Genomic DNA, 24,931 nt, shown 5'->3' with positions numbered 1-24,931 from the left:
CAGGTGCTTCAGGCATCAATGGATTAATGCTAAACAGATATGCTGCACGTCAAAAAGTCATGGACTGTGTTGCAGGGGCGGTTCTATCATTGGGCATCAATCGTCATTTATGCATCGATTTTTCATGCGGTGGCAATTTAAGCTTTCGGGGCCCTTGGCCGCAGTTCGATGGGGTCCACGTAGATAATCTTGCTTTTGGGCCCATGTTTCCGTTGTTACGCCACTGCCTGCATTTATACACCATCGATTATAAATTAATAATTTAAAGGGGGCCTCAAAATTGTTCTTTGGTCAGGGCCTCAGATTTCCTAAAACCGCCCCTGCTGTGTTGTTATTGTTTCAAGAAAATAAGAAAAACACAAAACTGGTATGGCTATTTATTATCCCATTACTACAAATCCTTCTATGAAGTTGCCAAAAAAAACGGAAACAAATTGCATTCACAAACCAACTGATTAAAGGGACTGTTACGGGGACAGGTAAACAAGGAAAACATTTTTTTCTTCTACAGGTATGCATATACATACCACATATAATATGCATACATACAGCTCTGACAGCTGTGATACGTAGCTGGAAAGTTCACTGGACCAAGTAGTCTACAGTAGGTTGCTGATTGAAAAAAAAATCTCAAAATCTCCTGCACACTTTTTGAATTCAAGTTTTGCTCTAAGAGTAGAGTAGAGTAGAGTAACTTTATTGATCCCCAGGGGGAAATTCAGGAATAAAATGTGAACAAATACAGTACAGTGCTGCGAAGTGGCCAGAGTGCCGGAGGTGTTCCTGTTTCTCTGAGAAGACAACCATAATGCAATGCTCCTCATTACCTCCTACGGCTGATGGCAAACTGCACTGGACTGTAGTAGAGGTAGGAGTCTGTAAAAAAGAGAGAAAAGAAGAGAAGAGGAAGAGATAGATATTTGATGAGATACAGTAGATGAGATTAAATGAGATGAGATGAGAGAAAGAGAGAAAGTGGATACAAATGTGATGAGAGGAAGTATAGGAAAATGAAGTGAGAGGAAGGCAGAAGAGGAGGGCATTTACCAGTGTGATTTGTCAAAAATATGGCACAAATACTTTGTATAAGTGAACATACTATAAGAGGTAGACAAAACAACCCCACTAGAGTGGACATGGTATTGGCCGACTAAATTTGCAGTAACTACAATATCCAACCTAATACCAAACCTTTGAAGGCCTTTTTATTAGTTTCAATGTTTCTGTAGTTACTACACTTCCAAAAGATGACAAAGATTGCAGACGAGGTGGGTGTGTCCACTCACCTGATTTTTTCCCCTACCTCTGTGGTAGTAAACATCCACTCTTCTACTGGATTACAGTTGATGTACTGTACATTGTTTTCACTCCACATTTTTGTTGTAAACATCACTTTCTCGTTTGTGTGTTAGCTTGTTCGCTGTCTGTACAGTCTCAACTCACTCAGGGCGGCTGACAGCTTCAGTCCTCATGAGGGCCCCAGATCTAATATAATACATATGATGCAATGAGGACCCAATTCTGGGCCCCCTCTCTCCCTGGGCCTGGGACAACTAACCCCTCCACCCCCCCATCCCCCCTCGGACTTTCCTGCTCCCACTCCCACTCACCGGAGTAACAGAGGAAGAAGAGCTTCTCCTCACAGGGTTGGTCGCTCCACAGGTGCTGCCCCCTTGTGGCTATCGCCCCACAGGTGCTGGTGCCGGGCGTCTCGTGGTACCTCGGGTGCCCCCCTTCCCAGCTGCTGTGGCCCATGCCCTCCCCGTTCATCCAGTACCAGTGAGTGGAGAGCATCCTCCTCCGTAGCCCCAGCCACATGTGGGTGGTGGTGGTGGTGGTGGAGGCCGCGGTGTTCAGCAGGTTGTCCTCGATATAGCGCTGCTCCTCTGGGTCGCGAAGGGTGAGCAGGTCCCTGTAGAAGCTCCGGCAGTGGAGCAGGGCGTCGAACCAGCTCAGCTGCTGATGGACCAGCACCACGGTACGCGAGTCGCCTGGGAGTGTGATGGTGATGGGGGGAGGAGGGGTGACCGCAGGTACGGGAGTGGTGGTGGGGAGGACTAGAGCACAGAAGTGGAGAAAGAACAAGTGTTGTTATTATGCTAGGTGTATTAAGAACATAAACTCATTAACTCACTCAAAGGGACATAGACCTACACTATGTTTTGCTTAAAAATGCACTATTCTGAAGAAATGAATATATTTAATGTGTAAAAATCAAAGTGAGGGAAAATAATAACTAGTACGTTTAAGCAGTAATGTTAGTACACTCTACTGTGAAAATTTGTTAGCTGGTAATAACTGGTGAATACGAGTTTAGTTGTAAGGCACTACACTTCTTTTTAAAGGGGTATACATTTCTGCAGTTCTGGCCTAATGTTGGAGAAGCTAAACACTATATGTCTGGAGGTGAAGTCCTAGTATACTGTGATTACCTACAGTAGTTGTGCTCATCTCTTATTAAATGTTGCTAAAAAGAGTCCTTAATGTACTTTACAGTAAATCAGTAAAGGTTCCTTACAGCAAAGGAACCGGGAATGAAAATTCAATGATTATCTTGTGGCGATCCTGTCACTAGAACATCACACAAGTTGATAAACTTGTCTTTGTTGTATTTTACCAGAAACCCGGAAACCAGGAGGTAACATGCTATGATTACCTACTTAGACTTCACACAGTTTCATAAAGTTCTTTACTGTATTTTACAGCGTACTAGTATGATTACCTAGTGGCGATCCTGTCACTTCCACTTCACACAGGTTGATAAACGTGGCTTCCCCTGGCAGGTGGATGTTCACATAACGCCCCACCATCCCATCGCAGACATATGTGTTGAACTGAGGAACCTTACTGCTCACAGAGGCACATCTGTAAAGGCCATGAAGTAGAAATAGAGCACACACACACACACACACACACACACACACACACACACACACACACACACACACACACACACACACACACACACACACACACACACACACACACACACACACACACACACACACACACACAGACACACACACACACACACACACACAGACAGGGCATGCTTTATGTGTTCCCAACAACAGATATGGCATTCGAAGCTCCAACCTTCCGATTCCATGACCAACACCATTAGGTCAATCCTGTAGTCTCACATGTCACTGTCATTCCCATAGTTGTCCAGGGAGCTGCCCAGGTAAGGATGGACACAGTGCTGAATTGGGCTTACATTTCCTGCCGCTGAGCCGTCTATATTTTGTACCTATATGGGATTCGAACCTGCAATCTTCTGATTCCAATATTGACTCCTTCTGTTGTGCTCTTTGGGCCACTACTCTTACACCCCATCTTACCTGGACACCTATATGATTTCACTACATAGACTTTCTGGCAAGGATTACATTTCCTGCCACTGTCTTAATGGGATTCAAACCTGCAACCCTCTGTTTCAAAGACTCACTGCCTTACCCTTTAAAATGTGGTTTCTACACCGCCTCTTACATGGCATTGTCGTTCCCGTTGTTGTCCAGTGAGCTGCCGACGCGTATCTCTCCTCCCTGGGTGATGGGTTCTGGCCGGAGGTCGGCCCGGGTCAGGATGGTGACGGTGCTGACCTGGTGCTCCTCCCCCAGGTCCAGCCTCCACCAGGGGGACCTCTCCTCCTGTGTCCTGGAGCAGAGGGCCGGGTCGCTGGTGCTGCGGTCCCCGTCGTGGGAGAGCTGAGGGCCCAGGGCCTGTCCCTGTGGGGTGGAGAAGGTGGAGGACTGGGAGACGGCTCCTAACAGGGCCAGGTTATCTAGAGAGAGAGAGAGAGAGAGAGAGAGAGAGAGAGAGAGAGAGAGAGAGAGAGAGAGAGAGAAGGAGAGGCAGAGAGACAGAGAGAGGAAAGGAGAGTCAGTGAGAGAGAGAGAGAGAGAGAGAGAGAGAGAGAGAGAGAGAGAAAGAGATAGGAAAGGAGAGTAAACGAGAAAGAGGTCAAAAGCATGGAACATTACATTATTCAAACGTGGGTACTGTATATAAGGATGGGTGATATAAGAGAGTGGAGAGAGACAGAGACACAGGCCGCGATTCAGCTGGTTTGTATCTACAGTAGCCAGTGATGAATGATTGTGTGTGTGTGTGTGTGTGTGTGTGTGTGTGTGTGTGTGTGTGTGTGTGTGTGTGTGTGTGTGTGTGTGTGTGTGTGTGTGTGTGTGTGTGTGTGTGTGTGTGTGTGTGTACATCTGTCTGCAATTGAGTGACAGAAAGTGTGTGTGTTTGTGTATGTGAGAAACAGAGCAATCGTGAGAGTAGTGTGTGCATATGTCCATGCGTGAGTGTGTATGTCCATGCATGTGTGCGTGTGTGTGTGTGTGTGTGTGTGTGTGAGAGAGAAAGTGAGACAATGTCTGTGTGTATGTGCACGGGTGTGGTCCATGAATGGCTACAGTATGTGCATGTTCACCTGCAGGTCTGCCAAACACCTGCACCTCTGCGAGGGCCAGCTGCTGCCCTGGGCCGGGGACGAAGATGGAGACCAGGCGACCCTCCATGCCATGGCAGCTGTAGGTGTACGTCTCACCTGGAGGAACCATAGACACCACGGCACACCTGAAAGAGAGAGAGAGAGAGAGAGAGAGAGAGAGAGAGAGAGAGAGAGAGAGATAGGAGGAGAGAGGGGGGGTGGAGAGAGAGGGAGAGCGGGAGAGATGGAGAGAGAGAGAGAGACAGACAGAGAGACAGAGAGAGGAGAGGGTGTTATTTGTCAGTGAAAAAAGTGGAACACCAAGTAAAATAACTGTACTTCTACTACAACTACTGCACTAATACTACTACTATTACTACTGCTACTATTACTAATTTCACCACTGCTACTACTAAGACCAGGGGTATGCTTGCTGCACGTGCAGGATTCAGGTGCACGTGGACTTTTCATGCACAAACGCATTGCCATGTGTATTTCATGTGAATTTTTGGGCATGGTGGAGCACCAGACACAAGGTACACAGACGATTGCGTACGGTGAAATACTGACATAGCCAGAGCAGGTATTGATTTCCATGTTGAGGTCGCAGTAGAGTCTAACAATAATGGAAATGATCATGAGAGGACAGTTGGCTATCTGCCCCCTACAGTACATCCAGTAATACCTCATAGCGCTCTGATTTCTCTTTTGCAGTGTGTGTACTCGGTCACACAGTAAATCAAACAACAAGCATTTCCCCTGCTACTACTACTACTGATACTACTCAAGGAAGCCGACAGGGGGTGACAAAGCGTACAGTTGTCCCGGGCCCAGGGAGAGAGGGGGCCCATAATTGGGTCGTCATTACATTGGATGTATTAGGCTGGGGGGCCCTTTCAGATGACCTTGTCCTGGGCCCGGCCAAAGCTGTCAGCGGTCCTGCTACTACTACTAGACATGTAACCTGGGATTGGCACTGTTGGCACTTCCGATGTGAATCTGGGCCCCGTTGAGCTTCTCTGGACAGCAGTCTATCCTGTTGGTGATGCTGACAGTCTCCACCTGGTACACCCTCTCCTGGTGGGGATTTCAAGAAGTTGTCTCAGCAGAGAACCATGTAAGATGTTAGGGGGTGCTGTGGTGGAACATAGTAATACACCCCCACTATACACGGGCAACATCGACTATTTAATCTGGCCTGGGTCACTTCCCAACACTAACCAATCTCTCTCTCACACTTCTTTCCTGTCTTCACTTGCAAAATGCAACCCTCCTATTAATAGGCTTATACAATAGCTTGGTGCCCTTTTTTTTTTTTTTTACTTAACCATTATTGCAAGCTATCGCCAAGCAGATTTATCACTTTGTATCAGTCACTTTAGCAAGGCACATCACGTAGCCCCATAATGCACGTTGTTCCACCAGTGGAACACTGTAATTGTCATTGAAATGTTAACTACCATAATACTACACTACTATGACATAGCACAGGGCCATTAGTAATGAATTACTACGACATGATCATTGCCATTCTGGTAACAGGTAGAGGTGTGATTCAGGAGAGAGGAGTCATACACAGGAGCTGACTGCAAATCAGCATTCAGTTTTCTTTATTTTTCAGCTTTTAATACAGTTTCACTGATTTGCATTCAGCTCCTGTGTGCGCCATGCTGTACCGTAGAGTACCCACCAGGTCCACTCTCCATGTCGGTGAACTGTCCACCTGGCTAAGGGCGTACGTGTTGGGGTCCCCGTCTATGGCCAACTCAGAGGTGTTGCCAGATGTGAGCGTGGTGGGCTTGCCCCTTGCTATGTTTTCTGGGAGACAATATTTGGTGGTTTGCAGTAGGAAATAGTTTCTTGTGTAGGTGGTAAAAAATACTAATGTTGTGAAAGGTTAGATGGATGGATAAAAATACAAATATTTGTCAATTCAGTAAAGTGTATTTCATGAAGTCACCTTTTTCATCTTCAACAAGTCCTTTCAGTGCGCCTGCAGACAGGACTAGACAGGGAAATCAGAGTAAAGACAAGCAATATGTATGGCTAAGCCACGTGTACAATACTATGAGCCACTGATTTCGTACTGCACCATGTTTACGTGACTGCACCATGATGGCTCCTTGCAAGGTCCAACTCAAGGGGGGGGGGGGACTTGGCTCAGTGGTAAGGAGATGGGCTTTAGATCAAAGGGCTCCATGTTCGGATCCCACCCTTCCACTCCCTACCACACTCCATGGCTGAAGTGCCCTTGAGCAAGGCACCCAACCCCATATTGCTCTAGGGACTGTAACCAATATTCTGTAAGTATCTGTAAGTCGGTTTGGATAAAAGCGTCAGCTAAGTGTAATGTAATGTAAAAAACCTTGGATGTGCCATAGAGGTTGCATACTGTGCAGAACATTAAAAGTATCACCATTAGTGTTTGCTTGCGGTCACCTTGACAGTCAATTATTTGCATACATCAATGTGTCTTTCCAAAAAGCTTACCTATTCAAAACATTTCTACTCAAATGAACGTGCTGGACCATACTGTATTTGTTTTTTAGAGGTCACCTTGAAACTGTTGAGGTGTGTCTCATTAGAATTAAAGGCTTAAAATGTAATTAAATTATACTCTCAAATTCATTTTCATCTTTAAGATTTGTGATGTGTTGATGTGTGTTTCAATTCCATAGAGCGCACTTGTGTTTTATAACACACAATTATGTTTGTAGCAAATGATGTGTATGTCATCTATTTGAATGACAAACTGCCTGCACACACACACACACACACACACACACACACACACACACACACACACACACACACACACACACACACACACACACACACACACACACACACACACACACACACACACACACACACAGACAGACAATATTTACACAGAATCACCTCACCTATAATCAGCATGTAAAGAAGGAACGTTTCCAGCAATCCCTGCTAAAAGAAACACACGTGCATGATGGAAAAGCGCTTGAAACTATTCTGTGTCAGACATCAGTAACAAAAGTTCTTTATTTCTTCATACAGATTTAGTTAACCAAACATTAACTAGTCAATGGCTCGTTTGAAAACAACAAACAAATTGTACAGGTTGAATAAGTATTGAAAATATAGTCATTGTGATACTGATTGAAAGATTACTGTAATTCAAAGCACATTCTTTCATATTTTTTCTTTTTTTCCTCCCATCGAGTATTGTAGAATAGACACAAATTTAGCCAACCAAACCTTGTACTTTGTTTGAAAAGAAAAGAAAACAACAACTTACCATTGCAGTTGTCCTTGTATGTAGTAAACCACAGTTCCCCTCAGATTGTGTGCCATGCAGTGGTGATGGTGAAGAGAGAGGAAGGTGATGAGGTGTTCTGGTCAGATGAACAGGTTGTGGTTGGTCAAGTGTCCATTCTCTTTTAAATAAAGCAAATAATATAAGTACATAAGTAATTAAGTAACTAAGTAAGTTTAATTGACAAAGCACTCGAGGAGTGAGATGATGCTCAGCTCTGTTCATCTACATCTAACTCCTGTGTTGTTGCCCATCCCTATGATGGTAGCCTTGCCTGCCTCTGTTCCAACCTCCACCTGCATAAATAAGAAGCCTAAGTCACACCCCTCCACATGCTTGTGAGAGATATGGAATGTACTAGTCTGTGGTATCTCATCATTTTTGCAGCCTCTCCCTCCACCCATCCCCTATCCATGGCCCAGGTAAGAAACAAAAAAGTTCTACCGAACAGAGAACTTAGAACTAGAACCATTGGAAATGTGCCATGCAGAAGCGGCAATTGATTGAAAAAAATGGATAAAAAAACAGCAAATTGTTCCATGGAGGAGTGCAACTTCTCATAGGGTATACTCCTTATATACCCTATTCGTGTGGGTTGCAGAGAGAGAGAGAGAGAGAGAGAGAGAGAGAGAGAGAGAGAGAGAGAGAGAGAGAGAGAGAGAGAGAGAGGGCTTGGTAACTTTTGATTTGCTTATTCACAATTAAGTCCAATTTCAGTGCTTCAGCCAAGGCAGTAAAAAACACCCTAAAGTATCCTGTCTTAGCTTTACTCTGACACAAGGGAGAGCTGCTAATGGAAGGGGATGGCGGTCGGGGAAGTTTCAACAACACTTGCAGTTACACTTGCTGAAAGACCACAAAAAAACATATCACAGGCTTTCAATGAAGCATATGATGATTGATGCCACTTATATATAAGAGTCTGTCCTTGTTTCACCTCAGGTATCGATACATGCATGTAATGTCCTATCTGCCATATTTGTAGGCTACAGTAACTTCACAAGGCATTCTGAATACTGTACTGTAGGTATACTATGTAAACAACAACAACAAAAATAATAATGAAAAAATACAAGGTCATGTGAGCTAATGGCGATATAAATCCTTCTACAGTACATGTGTCTATGTGCTATACATCAGTACGGTCTGAACTTTTTTTTATTTGTGTACATATTATCTGTCTTAAATATCATGTAATGTACATGTGTTATGTTTTGCAGCTTTTCTGAAGGGACACCTATGTCTCTCCTAAACTGCAAGTTTACCCACGGTAATGAAGTAGCTTAACTTGACTTGATCCATTATGTGGGGATTCCCAAAAATGTCCACAGCATAATAAAGAAAATGTTCATTAGTCCAGGAGTTCCCAAACTTTGCCATGACAAGGCCCCACATACACCGGTATATTCCAGCCAAGGCCCTCTTGACATGGGCCGTGCCACGCCATTTTTTCTGTGCTCCCGGTTTCGCAACTCGGTGAAGTTGGTACATTCCTAACCCCATTCAATGCAGAAAGCATAATACACATTGTAAAGAACAAAATTATTCCACAGGGATTACTTATGGTATATTTTATCTAGGCCTACTAAAGTAATTCAATCTATTTAATTTTACTAATTTTAATTTGCTACCTTTTTTCCTACCAACTTGCCGCGGCCCCGCTGTCACCACCTCGCAGCCCCACAGGGGTCCCCGGCCTCCACTTTGAAAACCACTGCATTTGTCTATTTAGTTTTCACAATGTGCTCCCAAACTAATGCCAATTTCTGGTCCAGACACTGCGTACATCGCAAAGGATGATCCAATGGAATGTAACGTCCATTCAAACTTTAGATATCTGTTTGAGAACAGAGTGTAGACCTGTTGTCTCCTCCTGTCTTGTCGCATCTCCTCTTACCTCTCGTCTTCCCTCTTCTCCTTTTCATCATCTTCTCTCATTGCTCATTTCCTATGCCATCTCTGTCTTCTCTTGCCTCTTCTCCTCTCTTTTCTGAGACTGTGTGTGTGTGGCCTACTTGAGTCCTGCGTAATGCACAAAGGATAATCTGATATATAAATACACTATAATAAATACATTAAGAAAGCATGCACAACGCCTATACTGCCCTACAATTTCAGAACGCCATTCAAAATGGCAAACTGAGAAAAAAGGCCGGTCTAAACCCATTTTCGATCATTTTCAAGATATTGTGTTCTGATATTGTAGGGCAGTAGGCCTATACAATGCACAACATGCTTCACAACTGTTTCACAGAAGTGAGTACAATCCTCACGATTCTGCACTTATTGTCATGGGACAACATTAAAGAAAATGTAATTTCACCAAATGAAAAGTAGGCTAACTGCCTGCCTTACAACATATAACTGCTTCAATAGGCTACTGTTCAAACTGAATTTGTTTTAGGTGGTATCAAGCATGCATGCTGGTAAATAAGTAGTAAATGAGTAGTAAAAAAAAAAATTGTCCCATGCTTACAGTCATACATGGTGGTAAGTAGGGCTGCACAATTAATTGAAAATAATCAAAAATCGTGATATAATCATGATATCGAAATCGTGAATTCAATCGGGATATAATCGTGGCAATAGTGACCTGCCTTCGAGAGCGTCCTTAAAGCCAGAACACACTGACAGGCTGGTGTTTCTGGCCAGAAATCTGTTCACGTAAGTTTCATGCTATTGCCTTTTACATAATTATTACAATTTATTTTGTTTTGCTCATCCCGTATATAATTAATTCTTGGTTATATTTCATTTTGCTATAATTAAAAAAAAATCTGCAAAAATCAATAATCGTGATTAATAATCGTGATTAATATGATTTTGACCCAAATAATCGTGATTATGATTTTTTCATGCATCCCTGGTAAGACTGAAATAATTTGGAGCTGCATGAATACCATCAACATAGGGGAGCTTAATTTGACCAAAAGAAACATGCATGTCAACATGTAGGCTACTTTGACTACTGAAGCAGATCCTCTCTATGGGATTAGTGTAGGTTACTCACTTTTGTGGACTTTAATGGCTGTATTGATTTTGTATTGTTTTGAGTGAATGATAGCCTACATTGAAAATTAAATTGTAGACTACACTGGATACTTTTCATTACGTTGAAGTGACATTTCTTTAATGTTGTCCCATGAAAAGATATACTACAAATCTGCAGAATTTTGTCAGGGCTGTAGGCTACTCATTTCTGTGACGTGAATTAGGGGAAAAAGTCAGTGGTTCTTCCGCCTTATGACTGCGTCAACCACGGAAGTCCATTTTGACAAGAGGATGACTGAAGTTTTTTTTCTCGCAAAAAAGACGAGGCTTATTTGAACATTTAGGCCTACTCATGGATAAGTGTTAATATAGGCCTACAAACGTGTTGCGATATGATGCTGTATGTTTAGATAAATTAGGCCTACCTGATCGCTGAGACCTATGAAGTTGTCTTTTCTTCTTCAATTCTCATTCGATCATTGGCATGGACTCGATGGGATTTCCCTTCTTTGTCATGAATGGATGTAGCCTGCGCACCCGTCACTTTCGATCGCCAGGGGTGAGTAATTGTTTGGGTTTTAATGAGGAAACATATCTTTCTTGTTGGAAAAGTAAAAGCCATGATTCTGCAAAGAAAATGCCTTTTCGAGAGAAAAAAACCCCGTTAGAATCGTGTATGGAAATCTTTCGCATGCCGTCTGATCACCACTTTCACTTTCGTTCCCCCCCTCCTCCCCCCTCGGAGAAGCCATGTCTTACATGTTTTGCGTCTCAGCTGGCATAGGCCTACAGGTTATGTTGTCACTGCGCACACTTAGGCGATGTGAATTAGGCCTATGTAGCCATCAATCCAGTCTATGTTGTCTACAATTCAGAATGACCGAGGTAAAGGACATTCAGGAATGCGATTGCGAAGGACCAGCTTTGAAGTGCAGCAGCTGGCTGTGCCAAGTCATGACCTTTTTGGAAACTGAGTGAATGCACTGGTGATCTGTATGATTGCAGCTTCTGGATTGATTGAGTGTGGCAGGACACTGGTGGCTTAGAAACCGAAATGTCAATGTATCAATCTGGTAGGCCTACCCGAGCTCCCATTCACCACTATGTAGCCTATCAGGCTTGTACGAAATTCCGAATGGAAAGAATTTCAATTCAAAATAATGCCATAATACGAACACTAGGTGACCATTACCTTGAATTTCTTTGAATTTAATCTACACCACCCATTGAAAGTACATAGAACACCACCACCTAGTAATCGTATTATGGCATTAGGCTACTTCATGACCTGACCTGCTGACGTCACTTCCGCTTCCGGATCAAGCTATTCCCGTTGAGGAGCTACTCGGACGAAATTAAGTTTCTTCTCGTTTTTCTCCTAAAAGCTATTGTCTGAAACTTACAACTACAAACAACTGATTCGATGTAGTATTACTTTAGCGCTACCTTGTTATCACTCTTACAACAACATAAGCACATAGGCTAACCTCCCCACCATCCAAATAGATTTTTGCTTTCCACCAGGCTAGCCTACATAACTTTTTTTTCGCGCCGAGCCCTACTCGGCTTTAGTTTCACCTCACCTCATAGTCAATTTTGCAACACTACACCAACTATCTCGCAAAAATAACCTTTTCTGCTGCATCCGCAGACCTAATTATGGCCAACTCTACCTGCGCCTGCAGTGATCTAGCTAATGCTAATGAAAGACTAGCCAAAGCCAACATGACGATTGAAACACTTAGACGTGACATTCGCCAGCTACAATGCGAGGTAGTCATAAAATCCCATAACACCACGTTGAAACACCAAACCAGTAATACTAGCGCCAACCTAACTACACTATCTTTTTTCCCCAGCCACAGCAAACACCAGCCGAAGTCCCCCGAATCCACCGTGCTCCACTCACGCGCGTCGTAGCTGGACGGAGGTGGTTAACGGCGGCAGGGGAGTACTGCAGAAATGTTCACCACTCTAGTGACTAGCAATCGTTTTTTCTGTACTTGACTCAGTCATCGATGCAGAAACTGAACCCTGTCCCCCCCTCCACCAGGTGCCCAAGCCCTACCACAAAGAGTGCGACCCAGAAGCCGCCGGACCCTCGCTACCCCCAGGCAAATCACCCGAGAGCAGCCTGCCCATTCAGAACCCCGGCGACCATCAACAGTCCTCATAGGATCTTCGATGGTTCGCCACGAAACGCCCAGACGTGGTGCCTACCTGGAGCTCTCGTAGCCGATGTCCAGTCGAATGTGCCAGGCGCGCTGTCACAGTATCCTACTGCCACAACTCTCATCGTCCACGCAGGCTCCAATGACATCCGGCTGCAGCAGTCTAAAAAAACTTGAGTCCGATTTCCTCTCCCTTATTAATACCCTTAGCAGCACTGGAAAAAAATACGCTATCTCAGGCCCCATCCCCTCTGTTTGTTTCTCTGCCTTCCAGTTCTCCCGAATCCGCCAACTGCACGTCTGGCTGATGATACACTGCCGTCAAGAAGCCATTCCCTACTTCTCCGCTTTCTGGAACCGCCGAAACCTCTTCGCACGAGATGGAAGGCACTTAAACAGATCTGGTGCTCGTCTCCTCGCGACCAACCTAGAGCTGACCCTCGAAGCCCATCGGTCCTTGGATTGACTAACAGGTGTTTCAAATCCAAAGCACTACACCAATTTAGACACTGCGTGCCCAATAGAGAGTTCCCCACTAGCTATCCACGCTGTCACTACCCGTAGGAAAGTCGCAGATGTAGACCCTCTGGTTGTGTACACAACAACCTAATTACGATTGCACCTGAACGCATAAAAAATAGCTCTACTACTTTGAATGTTAATGCTGCATTTCTTAACGTGCAGTCCTTCACCAACAAAAGCTTCGTAGTAAATCAGCTGGTCTCGGACAAAAACATAAGCTTTATGTTTCTCACCGAACATGGCTTAAAGACGACGGGGCTGCTACTTTTATTGAGGCTTGCCCTTCCGATTACAAATTCCTTCACGCCCCGAGACCAAAGAAAACGAGGCGGAGGCGTAGCCATACTTTTCTCCAACAAATTTAATTGTATAAGATGAATCTGGGCTCTTTCTCTTCATTTGAATACTTGGCAATGAGGTCCAAGCAAACCTCAAACTGATCATTATTGTTCTGTACCGTCCACCGAAATTCTCTTCGTCATTTCTATCTGATTTCTCCGCCTTCATGTCGGACGTACTTACTAACTATGACAAAGCAATAATTGCTGGCGACTTTAATATCCACGTAAAATAAATCAGATGACGCAATAGCCAAGTCTTCTTAGACACATTAAATGGATTCGGTCTCGTCCAGAATGTTACAGAACAGCCTACCCATCGAAAAGGCAATACACTTGACCTTGTTATTTTCACATGCACTTGATATCAACAATATATCGGTCACGGACGTCGGCCTCTCCGACCACCACTGTGTGTTTTTGATTTTTGACATTTCAACACAAATTAGCACACCCAACAATGTCATTCAGAGACGACGCATTAATGCCTCTGCTGAGCTTAAGATTTCAGACCTCATCAAATCAGGTGACCTACTAAATGGTCACTGCACACCTGATGAAATGGTTGAGAGCTTCAACAAAACATTAAGAGGAATTCTAGATAACATAGCTCCAATTAGAACGAACCAGAGCTAGGTATTCACCTTGGATGAATGACTCACTTAGAGCCTTTTAAAAAGAAAATGCAGAGTAACCGAGCGTCTTTGGAGGAAAAACTAAATTAGAAGTCCACAGACAATCCCCTAGGATGAGATCTCTCCTACAATAATGCGGTACGCTCAGAGAGAAAAGCATATTTTTCCAAAAATCATAACAGACAACCAGCATTAATGCGAAAGTTCTTTTTCCACTATTGACCACCTGCTTAATCCAACACATAGCAATAACAACCTAAATGCAGATCACATGGCCCAAGTGCGAGGAATTTGCTAGATTTTTTAATAAAAAAGATTGCCGACATTAGAGAAGGCATCCAAGGTGGAAACGCTAGCAACCTCTGTCGCCCACTCAGGCGATACACCGAGGGGAGGGTTAAACCCCCTAGGAGACCTGAGAGCTTCCAAAAGTTTTTGTCCAATTACAGAGGACGACCTCTGTAAAATAGTCAGTGAAAGTAAGCAGTCTACCTGCAGCCTTGACGCGATCCCACATATCTGCTAAAAAACGTACTTGGTTGCTTAGCAGCACCTTTTACTGCAAATTGTTAACACCTCTATGCTTACAGGCATTTTTCCAAGCTCATTCAAAACAGCCATGGTAAAGCCACTCCTAAAAAAGACAAATTTAGAATCAGAATTCTTTTAAACAACTACAGACCTATATCAAACCTCCCCTTTATAAGCAAGTTACTAGANAAAGTTGTATTTAAACAGCTTAATCAAACATCTGGCTGGGAATGATATCTTGAAAAATTCCAATCAGGCTTTAGAGCCAACCATAGCACCGAAACAGCACTAACCAAAATAATAAGTGATCTTAGGCTCAACACTGCCGCAAACAAAGTTTCAGCACTTATCCTCCTCCTCAGTGCCGCCTTTGACACGATAGACCACAACATACTAATTGACGCCTTGAATCTTGGGTAGGCTTGTCCGGTCACGTCTTAGAGTGGTTCAAAACATATATTACAGGAAGACAGTTTTTTGTCACCATCGGAGAATACGTCTCCAACAAGTATGATGTGCCTTTTGGAGTTGCTCAGGGTAGTTGCTTGGGCCCTCTCCTCTTCTCTCTCTATATGTTTCCCTGGGCTCCATCATCAGAGAGCACAATGTTGATTTTCATAGCTATGCCGATGACACTCAACTATATATCTCTGTCGAGCCTAGCCAAACCACTGCCATTCATGCCTTGACTAAATGCATGTCTGCCATTACAGATTGGATGAACAGTAACTTCCTAAAATTAAATGAAGATAAAACTGAAATGTTGCTCATTGGGCCTAAGGAAAAACGTTCAAAACTCCATTCAAGCCTAGGTGACCTAAGCATGCATATTAAAGATAAGGTTACTAGCCTAGGTGTGGTCATAGACTCGAATTTGAGCTTTGTGCCTCACATCAACAAGATAACAAAATCTGCTTTTTTCCATCTTAGAAATGTCAACAAAGTGCGCGGCTTGGCCCCCCGACAAGACGCTGAGAAACTTGCCTTTGTCACCAGTAGGATAGACTACTGCAATGCTCTCTTCTCTGGTCTCCCAAAAAAATGAATTGACAAATTGCAACTCATTCAAAATTCTGCGGCAAGAATCCTAACAAGAACCAGAATGAGAGAGCACATCACTCCTGTCTTGGCAGACCTGCACTGGTTACCTGTCTCAAATCACAAGAATCGACTTTATAGATTCTGGCTCACAGTATTTAAAAGCATTAAATGGACTTGCCCCTAGCTATATCTCAGACATTGCTCTCTTTTATGCCCCTGCTCGAGCTCTCAGGTCCACTGATGCCAAGCTGCTAAGGACCCCCACCCCCCCGCAGAAGAAGATCGGCGACGCCGCGTTTGCCTGCTATGCGCCAAGAGATGGAACGCCCTCCCCCATCGACGATCCGATCAGCCACCTCCGTCGACTCCTTTAAGAAGCAGCTGAAGACCCACCTCTTCATCCTTGCCAACTCCTAGCTGCCAAGGCGTCATAGTGTCCCAGCCGCCGCAGCGCCCTTACTACTCGCAATCCAGCCCTGGCAGGGGGCTCCCCTAGGTGGCCGCTGGTCTCTGCCTGAGGTTTCTTCCTGACTACAGGGGGTCTTTTTTCTCAGACCTCACTGAGCTTTTTTTCCCCCTCACAAACCACAAACTATGAATCAAGCGAAAGGGAGTTTTTCCTCACCCCTGATGCCACCAGGGGCCGCACCTGAGTGCCCAATCTCTGTGTGACTCTCTATGACTTATGATAGGCCCAGCCACTATGGACCTTACACATCTAAGAATCCTGGTCCTAACCTACGTTGACCTTATGACTCTACATTCTCTGTCTATCTCTTCTTCCTCTGCCTTCCTGCTTTTTTCTGCCTCTCCTCTATACCTCTCCTTTTAAATCTATCTCTAACAATGTTTTTTCCCATTTGTTAAGCACTTTGAGTTACATGCCTTGTATGACACAGTGCTATACAAATACAATTATTATTATTATTATTATATTACTTTGAATTGAAATTCTTTCCATTCAGAATTTCGTACAAGCCTGCTATGTATCCACCATGGACAAGAGGAAGTAATTGAATCAATGTCACATACCCTACAGCAGTTGCCATTTTTTACAAAGGCCTTTTCCCGTCATGACAGGATTGGGGACATTATATCTGACAGTTTACCATCTTTATTTTCTCCAGTAGTCTCTACATAAAAACTGTGTTGTTAGAGAAAGTAGGCCTATGTTTCCAAACAGTGGCCCAGCAGAAATGTCTTCATTCTCTGTTTTGAATGCCCCTGTCGTGCCGAAAAGTGAGTGCCTGCCAGAACACGAGTGCCCTCATTGAAACCAATGACATTTTTTGAGAGAAAATTATACAATTTTTTGCAGAATGAATTACATAATTTATGAACTAAAAATATGCTTATGAAACATTACTCGTCCTCCACTTAATATGAGCTATTTGAATGAAACTGTAACATTTGTTATGACAATTCTTCGATTCTTTTATGGAAATAATACTGAAATTGTAACCAGTTCTTTGTAATACTTCCAGAAGGAATGTAGATGCTTTATTGATAGGCTTTCCATCTTAAATTGTGTCGGATTTATATGCAAAAATTGGTAAAAACTATCTGAAAAATTGGTCATCGGTTTCCATTGGTTTCAATGAGGGCACTCATGTTCTGGCAGGCACTCGCTTTTCGGCACGACAGCCCCAGGCCAGATATTACAATTAGGTCTGTTGATAATAGTCAAGTTTATGTCCTGGAAGTTGGATGCTGTTTTGACCCATGTCTAGAGGAGGCTTTCATAAGGAAACTGGTAAAATATTGCCCTCTGGAAGAGAAAATAACTCGCCTTGGCGATAAAGCACGTCTCCTCCTGCTCCAGCGTCTCCGCGGACCCCGCCATGGCGTTCCAATCTGCCGCCCTAGTCAGCGTGTCCTCGGCTCCATCTGGCATTTCTCAGCTGTGACTTCACCTGCTTGTTCGGCTACCTCCCTCAGCCGAACTCGCGGCTGCGATGGGGTTCTTTGTAGGCCCGTCACTAGGTTTAAGAGACGGGGGGCTTAGCCCCGGAGGAAGAAAATGCGTGCGCAGCCCACTCCGATTTTTTTTCAGCTCACCTGCTAAGGTTTTGTCTATGAATTCATTATTTTAAGAGCAAAGAAATCCTACACACTGTCCATTCCACCAACAAACTTTAATACATTGTTTCGGTCATCCGACCTTGTTCATGTAGTATTAAAGTTTGTTGGTGGAATGGACAGTGTGCAGGATTTCTTTACACTTGAATGACAACCCCACTGGGATAATATCCTACGCACCTGCCCACCTACAGAGGTTTGCAAAAGCATCTTCTTGAACAATTATTTTAAGAGCATCATACCGATTTTTAAACACCAGTTACAGTGATTTTTTTTTTTAGTTCACATTTTAATGAACATTCCTTATATGTAAGCTAAAGAAAACATTTCAAAATGTTTCAACTGATGAATATTATGTACGGAAGTTAAAATGATTAGATAAAAATGCCGAGAGCATAATTTACACAAGGACTAGGAACTTTAAGGAGTTACCAACTGCGCGTCTCCAGGAGAAGCAGTGGTCAGGAAGCGATTCATTCAAACAGGTTCCTTACTTGGAAAACTATGCATCCCCGGCAGATATTAGGTCATTTTTACTCCATTAGTAACTATTTTAAACAGTTCATGTGTGTTTTCAAACTGTTAAGACAAATATTAAAGCTCAACTATAATTTCAAGCCAATGTCAAATGGATTTATTACACGGGTATTGTGAGTGAAAAAGGGTACTTTGGGTCGGAAGATTTCATCTGTGTAAGTAATTACACTTTTCTTGAGGTGTTACTCACAAAGCACAATCCTCTACCTGTTTCCCCCCGCATAACATATTGCTGTGCACCCTGCTTTTATTGCTGTGCAATAGGATAGCCTATAAGTGGCATTAAACAATAAATAAGCAAACAGGAACTTGTATTCAGATTAACTGGCCTTCTTGGTGGTTCGTAGTCAGTGCTTTACTGCATTTGTTTTTGGAAAAATGTAAAAAAAAACAAAAAAACAAAAATCTTTAAAAATCTTTATGTTCTATCTCTGTAAAGCATCTTTGAGTGTCTTGAAAAGCGCTATATTAAATAAATGAATTATTATTATTATTGTTATTATTATTATTATTATTATAAATGCCAATATATAGGCTAGTACTTATCTTTGGAAGCCTGGGACATGTACACAGACTGGTCACTAGGGGGCTAAGGATGGTTGGCTTCACGAAAGCAAAGGCACAGCAAATGCACAGCAAATGGCCAAATATTGCTCAATATCCTCCATTATTGGTAGCCGTATTTGGAGAAGGAGGTATTGTTTGTACCCTTAAAACTGCTATTTTGAGACCCACATTGGATTGTGACTTCGCATCATTGTATCTGTAACATTTATGTCCATGTACATATTATGAATTGCGGACATAAATAAAGTAGTTAAAATGTGGAATTAATTTATTTAATTATTAATGTATTGAATTATTACATTTGGTGGGGAAATGTTCTTAGATCCATACCTGGTGTGAGGGGAATGGGCTGAATTTCTGAAAGAACATGGACTGCGTGAGTGGGAGGGTATGGACTGGACTATGACTGGGGTGAAGGCTATGACTGACTATGACTGGCGAGTACATGCATACACGTGTGTGTGTGTGTGTGTGTGTGTGTGTGTGTGTGTGTGTGTGTGTGTGTGTGTGTGTGTGTGTGTGTGTGTGTGTGTGTGTGTGTGTGTGTGTGTGTGTGTGTGTGTGTGTCTGTGGGTGTGTGTCTGTGGGTGTGGGTGTGCGTGTGTGTGCTGGAGATCATTGTGTGTGTGTGTGTGTGTGTGTGTGTGTGTGTGTGTGTGTGTGTGTGTGTGTGTGTGTGTGTGTATGTGTGTGTGTGTGTGTGTGTGTGTGTGTGTGTGTGTGTAGACGGGAGGCTGAGTGTGTTTGATCAGTGTGTGTGTGTGTGTGTGTGTGTGTGTGTGTGTGTGTGTGTGTGTGTGTGTGTGTGTGTGTGTGTGTGTGTGTGTGTGTGTGTGTGTGTGTGTGTGTGTGTGTGTGTGTGTGTGTGTGTGTGTGATGGTGAGACGGGCTAATATACATTTGAATGTGATTGTTGGAATGGGGGCAGTTTTGGCAGACTGGATATACACTCACTGGCCACTACATTAGGTAGATCTTGCGAGTACTGAGTTGGACTCCCCTTTGCTTTCAGACATGACTTGACTGCCTGCAACAATACAGTACTCAGTCAGAATGTGACATTGCAATGATTCTCAATTGTTACTAGGGGCCTAAGGTGTATACCCACTCCATTACACCACAAGGCCGGATGGATCCATGATTTCATGTTGCAACTTGCTGATGTCAAATCCTGATTCTAGTGTCGCAGCTGAAATTTTGACTCTTCTCACCAGGCATTTTTTTCCAATCCTGGAGAGATTGTGTGAATTGTAGCCTCTCTTTTGTGTTCTTAACTGACAGGAATGGGTGCTGGTGTGGTCTCCTGTTGGTGTAGCCCATCTGTTCAATATCTAGCCTGCTGTATATTCAGAGATGCTCCTCTGCATACCTCGGTTGTAATGATGGTTATTTGATTTTGAGTTACTGTCCCATCTCTTATCAGCTTGAACCAGCCTGACAATTCTCCTCTGACCTCTGGCATAAAAAAGGCATTTTCACCCACATATTTGCCGCTCACTTATTGTCTCTTTTTCGGATTATTCTCTGTAAACCCGACATATATGGTTTTGTATGAATATAAGCAGTTTCTGAAATACTCAGACCAACCCTTCTGGCAACAACTATGCCACATTTAAAGGCACTTTTATCACATTTCTTCCCCCTTTCTGCTGTTCCGTTTCAACAGGGAGTGGGAGGGTATGGCTTATGACTGGGGTGAAGGCTATCGTGTACTTGCACGTGTGTGTGTGTGTGTGTGTGTGTGTGTGTGTGTGTGTGTGTGTGTGTGTGTGTGTGTGTGTGTGTGTGTGTGTGTGTGTGTGTGTGTGTGTGTGTGTGTGTGTGTGTGTGTGTGTGTGTATGTGGAGCGGAGGCTGAATGTGTGGGGGATCAGTATGTGTTCCGTTTGAACTGCAGCAGAACTGCAGCAGTCTTGACCATGTCTACATGCCTAATCTAAATGCATTGGGTTGCTGCCATGTGATTAGCTGATTTGAAATGTACATCAATGAGCAGTTGGACAGGTGTGTCCAAGTACTAGGGAGTGTATGTGATGCAGCATGTGTAGTGAACAGTGCTGGAGTGGAGGTGGGATTAAGTTATGCTTTAATGATGTAGCATCGCCGGGCTCTTGCAGCAGTAGGTTTTAACCCCCCCCCCCAAAAAAAAAAACAAAAAAAAACAAAAAAACAAGGGGTTTATCATGGATTCTATTGCTACTGGACCTCTAAATTACCTACTAAAAATTTAGTAAAATCTGAATTTGGGAAAGGGGTTATTTTCAAGGGCCTTATGGCAAGAGGGAACCCCTAGATTGGCAAAATATTTAATAGACAGGACTATGAAACGTCCTCGGTGTATTAGACACTAATAATGTAATTATGTAGCATATAATAACTTTTAAGATTTTATTAGAAACTGATCAAATTAAACTGTAGTTTGATACACGTCATCTGCTGACCTTTTAAATCTGTTTTAACATTGATAGCATATTTGTAAGGTAAATTGTGCATTAGATACAGCCAGAATTAGCTTCTCCATACAATCCTGGATGCCATCTTTAAAATGACACCTTTCCTGAAGCCATATTATACTAGATTATTTAATATGTTTTTAATTACACCTAGTTGTATCAAAATCATTTGAGAAACCTTTTGTATCAATTTGTTTGGGGTTGGGTGTTTTTTTCATCAATGTACTCACCTACTAAGAACGAAATGGACTGCCTGTGCTGTGCTTTAGTATATACAAAATAGATAGGCACTCTACATCTTATTTGTGCCATTTTTAAATGTAGTGAATGCCAAAATCAACTATGCAATACAGTGTCCTACCAATGGATTATTTGTTTTTGTCCTGATGAAAGTATGCTGTATATGCTGTATATATACATATGCTGTACGCTGTATATGTATATTGACGACATCTCCTTTTTTATTATTAAATGGATTCATATGCTATAAATGAATGTTAAAAGGATTTTCTTTTTGGCAGATGCTATTTGCATCTGGATGTACATAGTAAAAAAACATTGCTATTTGCAACCCGTTGTAAATAGTCACTATTTACATCGGGACAAGTAGCCTAGTCATCATCGTTGTTATTTACACCCGGGTGTATGTAGACAAAAATGCTATTTACACCCAAGTCTTCCCGGGTGCAAATAAACGCTCTGTTTCTTTTTTCCCCATCAGATGTTGTGATGGATGGATTGAGTATGTGCTGTGAGCTGTACCTCCAACATGGCTTGCACAAAACAATCAGCGGTGGACTATGTAAAAAATGCCCGGGTACTGCTGATTAAGCACCTCAAGAATCAATCACTAATTGTTGACAAGCTTGAAGACTTAAATGTATTCAACTTTGAATACGGCAGAGCCATCAGGTCAAAACAGAATCCCTCAGATCAAACTAGGGACATAATAGACTGTGTCGTCAAAGAGGGTGAAAAAGCCAGCTATTCATTGCTGAGTATTCTATATAGTGAACGGGCCAGAACTTTACCAAAAGATGCCACTCCTGACTTACATCAGTGGATCAGCTGTTTCTCCTTCAGCCAGGAGCCTGAAATGGAGCCCACAGGTGAGTAATCAAGACTAAATACCAGTTAGGATATTTCCCTGCATCTTTTGTCTGGATCCCTAATGTTGTACAGTACAGTACTCAAACTTATTTGACTTTTATCCTCAGGCTCAAAGCCATGTCAACGATACCAGAACCAGCTCAAAAGGAAAGCCCAGGAAATACTCAAAACTCACTTGAAACAATCCAAATTACTCATTCCAGAATATGGACCGTTTCTTTACGCCCCACTTGTGCTTGACACAGATGAGGAGAATTCTCCAAATATAACTAAAATTAAACAGAAAAACAAAAAGTACAAGATACCTCGCAATAAAAAACTGAGAACCTACATTCCTTCCAAAGAACCTGAAGCATCTCCTGAAGATCTGTTGAAAAGTAGACAAGATGTTTTGCTTATTGGAAAACCAGGAATTGGAAAGACAGTCGTCACCATGGAAATTATTAATATCTGGGCTAATATGGAAAACATCAGACAGAATTATCTGTTCTACTTTGATGAGACAACACTCCCTGACTTGTCAACAGCAATAAGTCTAAAATCTCTGCTGTTTGATGCATATGTTGAGCCACTTTCTGACAGAGGAGAGGTCCTGCAAGACATCAAGGAAAACTCTGAACATGTCATCATAATATTTGATGGTGTCAGAGATGTCCCTTCCAACTCACTCCTGTGGAAAATATTGAACAAAGAAATTCTTCCAGAGGCCAAGGTTGTCTTGACCTGTAGACCAGAAAATGAGGAGGCCCTTCCAGAGTGGATGGCTTGCAGAGTGTGTGTGCAAGGGTTCAATGAGATATCACTCCAGAAGTACTTGTCCCGCATACTTCAAGATCATCCTGATGCTGTGAGACTAATTATGGGAAATCTAGAGCTGTGCAGCCTTTGTCATGTCCCCATTCATGCGTTCATGGTTGCAGTTTGCATGTTGTCACAAAGTGCTGAAGCATACAACATGTGTACATCAGCAAATATCTACCTCAACATCTTCCGCCATTTACTTATGAAATGTAAACATGGTTTAAGGAAGTCACAATTAAACCAATTTATTCTGGAAAATAAGGAAAAGATTTTGCATTTGTGTGAACTTAGTTTTAGTGCAATCAAACAGAGGTCTATCTTGCTACAGGATTGCAAAGACAGCAAGATTGAGCTTAACTTTCTGAATCAACTGACTTTGAGTGATGAGCCAACCTATTCAGAAACGCGGCACAGTTTCCTCCACAACACAATGCAAGAGTTTTTTGCTGCTCTGTGGCTGCTTGCTAATCCAGGGCAAATAGATGGGAGTACTGCATTCCTGTACAAAAGAAGAGGGGAAACACTTGAAACATGTTATTCTTTTTCTGAGTGGCCTTCTCTCTGAAAAAAACGAAAAATTACTGACATGCTTGGTATCAGAAGAGGACATTAAAGAAACATCTAATGGATTCCACGAGAAACTTTTTAGCACATTTCTGAAACCCTCTGCAGATGATGGACATGAGGATACCCCAGCTGACAGCAGTGAAGATGTAATCTTTGTCTGTCAGTGCCTTTTTGAAATGCAGTCACACCAGGCATGCTCTGTGTTTCTCAACAATATCCGATATCGTTTTGAATTTGGTGAGGAGTGTCTTGACCCTTATCAGTGCTGTGCCATGTCTTACATCATCAAGCAATCAGGAGACAGCAAGGTTGTTTTAGACCTCACAAACCGTGATATTTCTGAAGAAATGATCAAGATGATTTGTAACTGCCATCAGCACATTCGGTAAGTAATACATTCTAATATGAGTACTAGTATTGCCAAGACATTGTGTTGTTAGCAGATTTATGATTGCCATCCACTTTTCAGCTTTGATTCCTGCTTTTTACGTACACTCTAGATGGGGAAATTCAAAGTTTTTTCTGATATGCTGAATATATTTGGAAACGAATTGCACATACACATGTGGGAGACATCAGCCTTTAAGACAGCACAAAAAGTGATATGTCAAAGTCCAGATGAGATGAACTTGGTACTGCACCTGGATCCAGACCATGAGGCTGTGTGCAATCTTGTTCTCCATATTCCTAAGCAAATGGTTGCAATTAGGTTGGCATAAAGCAGTGTTTCCCAACCTTTTTTGTCTTGTGTACCCCCAAGCCTTTTCGTTGCGCCATGAGTACCCCCTAAGTCAAGTTCTATACCGCTTTCTCTATCCCAATGTAACTGAGCTACATGTATTTGATAAAATTACAT

The 24,931-nt window shown here is 42.8% G+C and overlaps 2 protein-coding genes across 2 annotated transcripts; one reads left to right on the top strand and one right to left on the bottom strand.

Moving 5' to 3' along the window:
* Nucleotides 1-383: 383 nt before the first annotated feature.
* On the bottom strand, nt 384-9,721 carry LOC134437076 (uncharacterized). The gene is made up of 11 exons (XM_063186521.1): nt 9,631-9,721; nt 7,716-7,854; nt 7,342-7,384; nt 6,396-6,440; nt 6,126-6,253; nt 5,400-5,512; nt 4,436-4,581; nt 3,490-3,784; nt 2,723-2,865; nt 1,611-2,057; nt 384-876 (listed from the first exon to the last, which is right to left on the bottom strand). The coding sequence occupies exons 1-11, from the start codon at nt 9,669-9,671 to the stop codon at nt 824-826; spliced, it is 1,593 nt and encodes a 530-aa protein (XP_063042591.1). The 5' UTR covers nt 9,672-9,721; the 3' UTR covers nt 384-823.
* Nucleotides 9,722-11,015: 1,294 nt separating this feature from the next.
* Nucleotides 11,016-24,163, top strand: LOC134437075 (protein NLRC5-like). Its single transcript, XM_063186520.1, has 3 exons — nt 11,016-11,283; nt 22,319-22,706; nt 22,815-24,163. The coding sequence occupies exons 2-3, from the start codon at nt 22,367-22,369 to the stop codon at nt 24,071-24,073; spliced, it is 1,599 nt and encodes a 532-aa protein (XP_063042590.1). The 5' UTR covers nt 11,016-11,283; nt 22,319-22,366; the 3' UTR covers nt 24,074-24,163.
* The last annotated feature ends 768 nt before the right edge of the window (nt 24,164-24,931 follow it).

The sequence above is a fragment of the Engraulis encrasicolus genome, chromosome 21, assembly GCF_034702125.1.
Source record: "Engraulis encrasicolus isolate BLACKSEA-1 chromosome 21, IST_EnEncr_1.0, whole genome shotgun sequence".
In the NCBI taxonomy this organism is placed as follows: domain Eukaryota; kingdom Metazoa; phylum Chordata; class Actinopteri; order Clupeiformes; family Engraulidae; genus Engraulis; species Engraulis encrasicolus.
The sequence above is the reverse complement of the archived record's forward strand: the minus strand, read 5'-3'. Positions and strand labels throughout refer to the sequence as shown.

What these genes read in the sequence shown, in the direction of transcription:
- LOC134437076 (XM_063186521.1), bottom strand. Translation starts at nt 9,671, where the DNA reads ATGAGAGAAGATGATGAAAAGGAGAAGAGGGAAGACGAGAG. An exon ending in AACGGGAACGACAATGCCAT is followed by an intron (nt 2,866 to 3,489) that starts GTAAGAGGCGGT and finishes TGGCCTTTACAG; the next exon opens with ATGTGCCTCTGTGAGCAGTA. An exon ending in CTTCTTCCTCTGTTACTCCG is followed by an intron (nt 877 to 1,610) that starts GTGAGTGGGAGT and finishes TCTTTTTTACAG; the next exon opens with ACTCCTACCTCTACTACAGT.
- LOC134437075 (XM_063186520.1), top strand. Translation starts at nt 22,367, where the DNA reads ATGGCTTGCACAAAACAATCAGCGGTGGACTATGTAAAAAATGCCCGG. An exon ending in GCCTGAAATGGAGCCCACAG is followed by an intron (nt 22,707 to 22,814) that starts GTGAGTAATCAA and finishes TTTTATCCTCAG; the next exon opens with GCTCAAAGCCATGTCAACGA.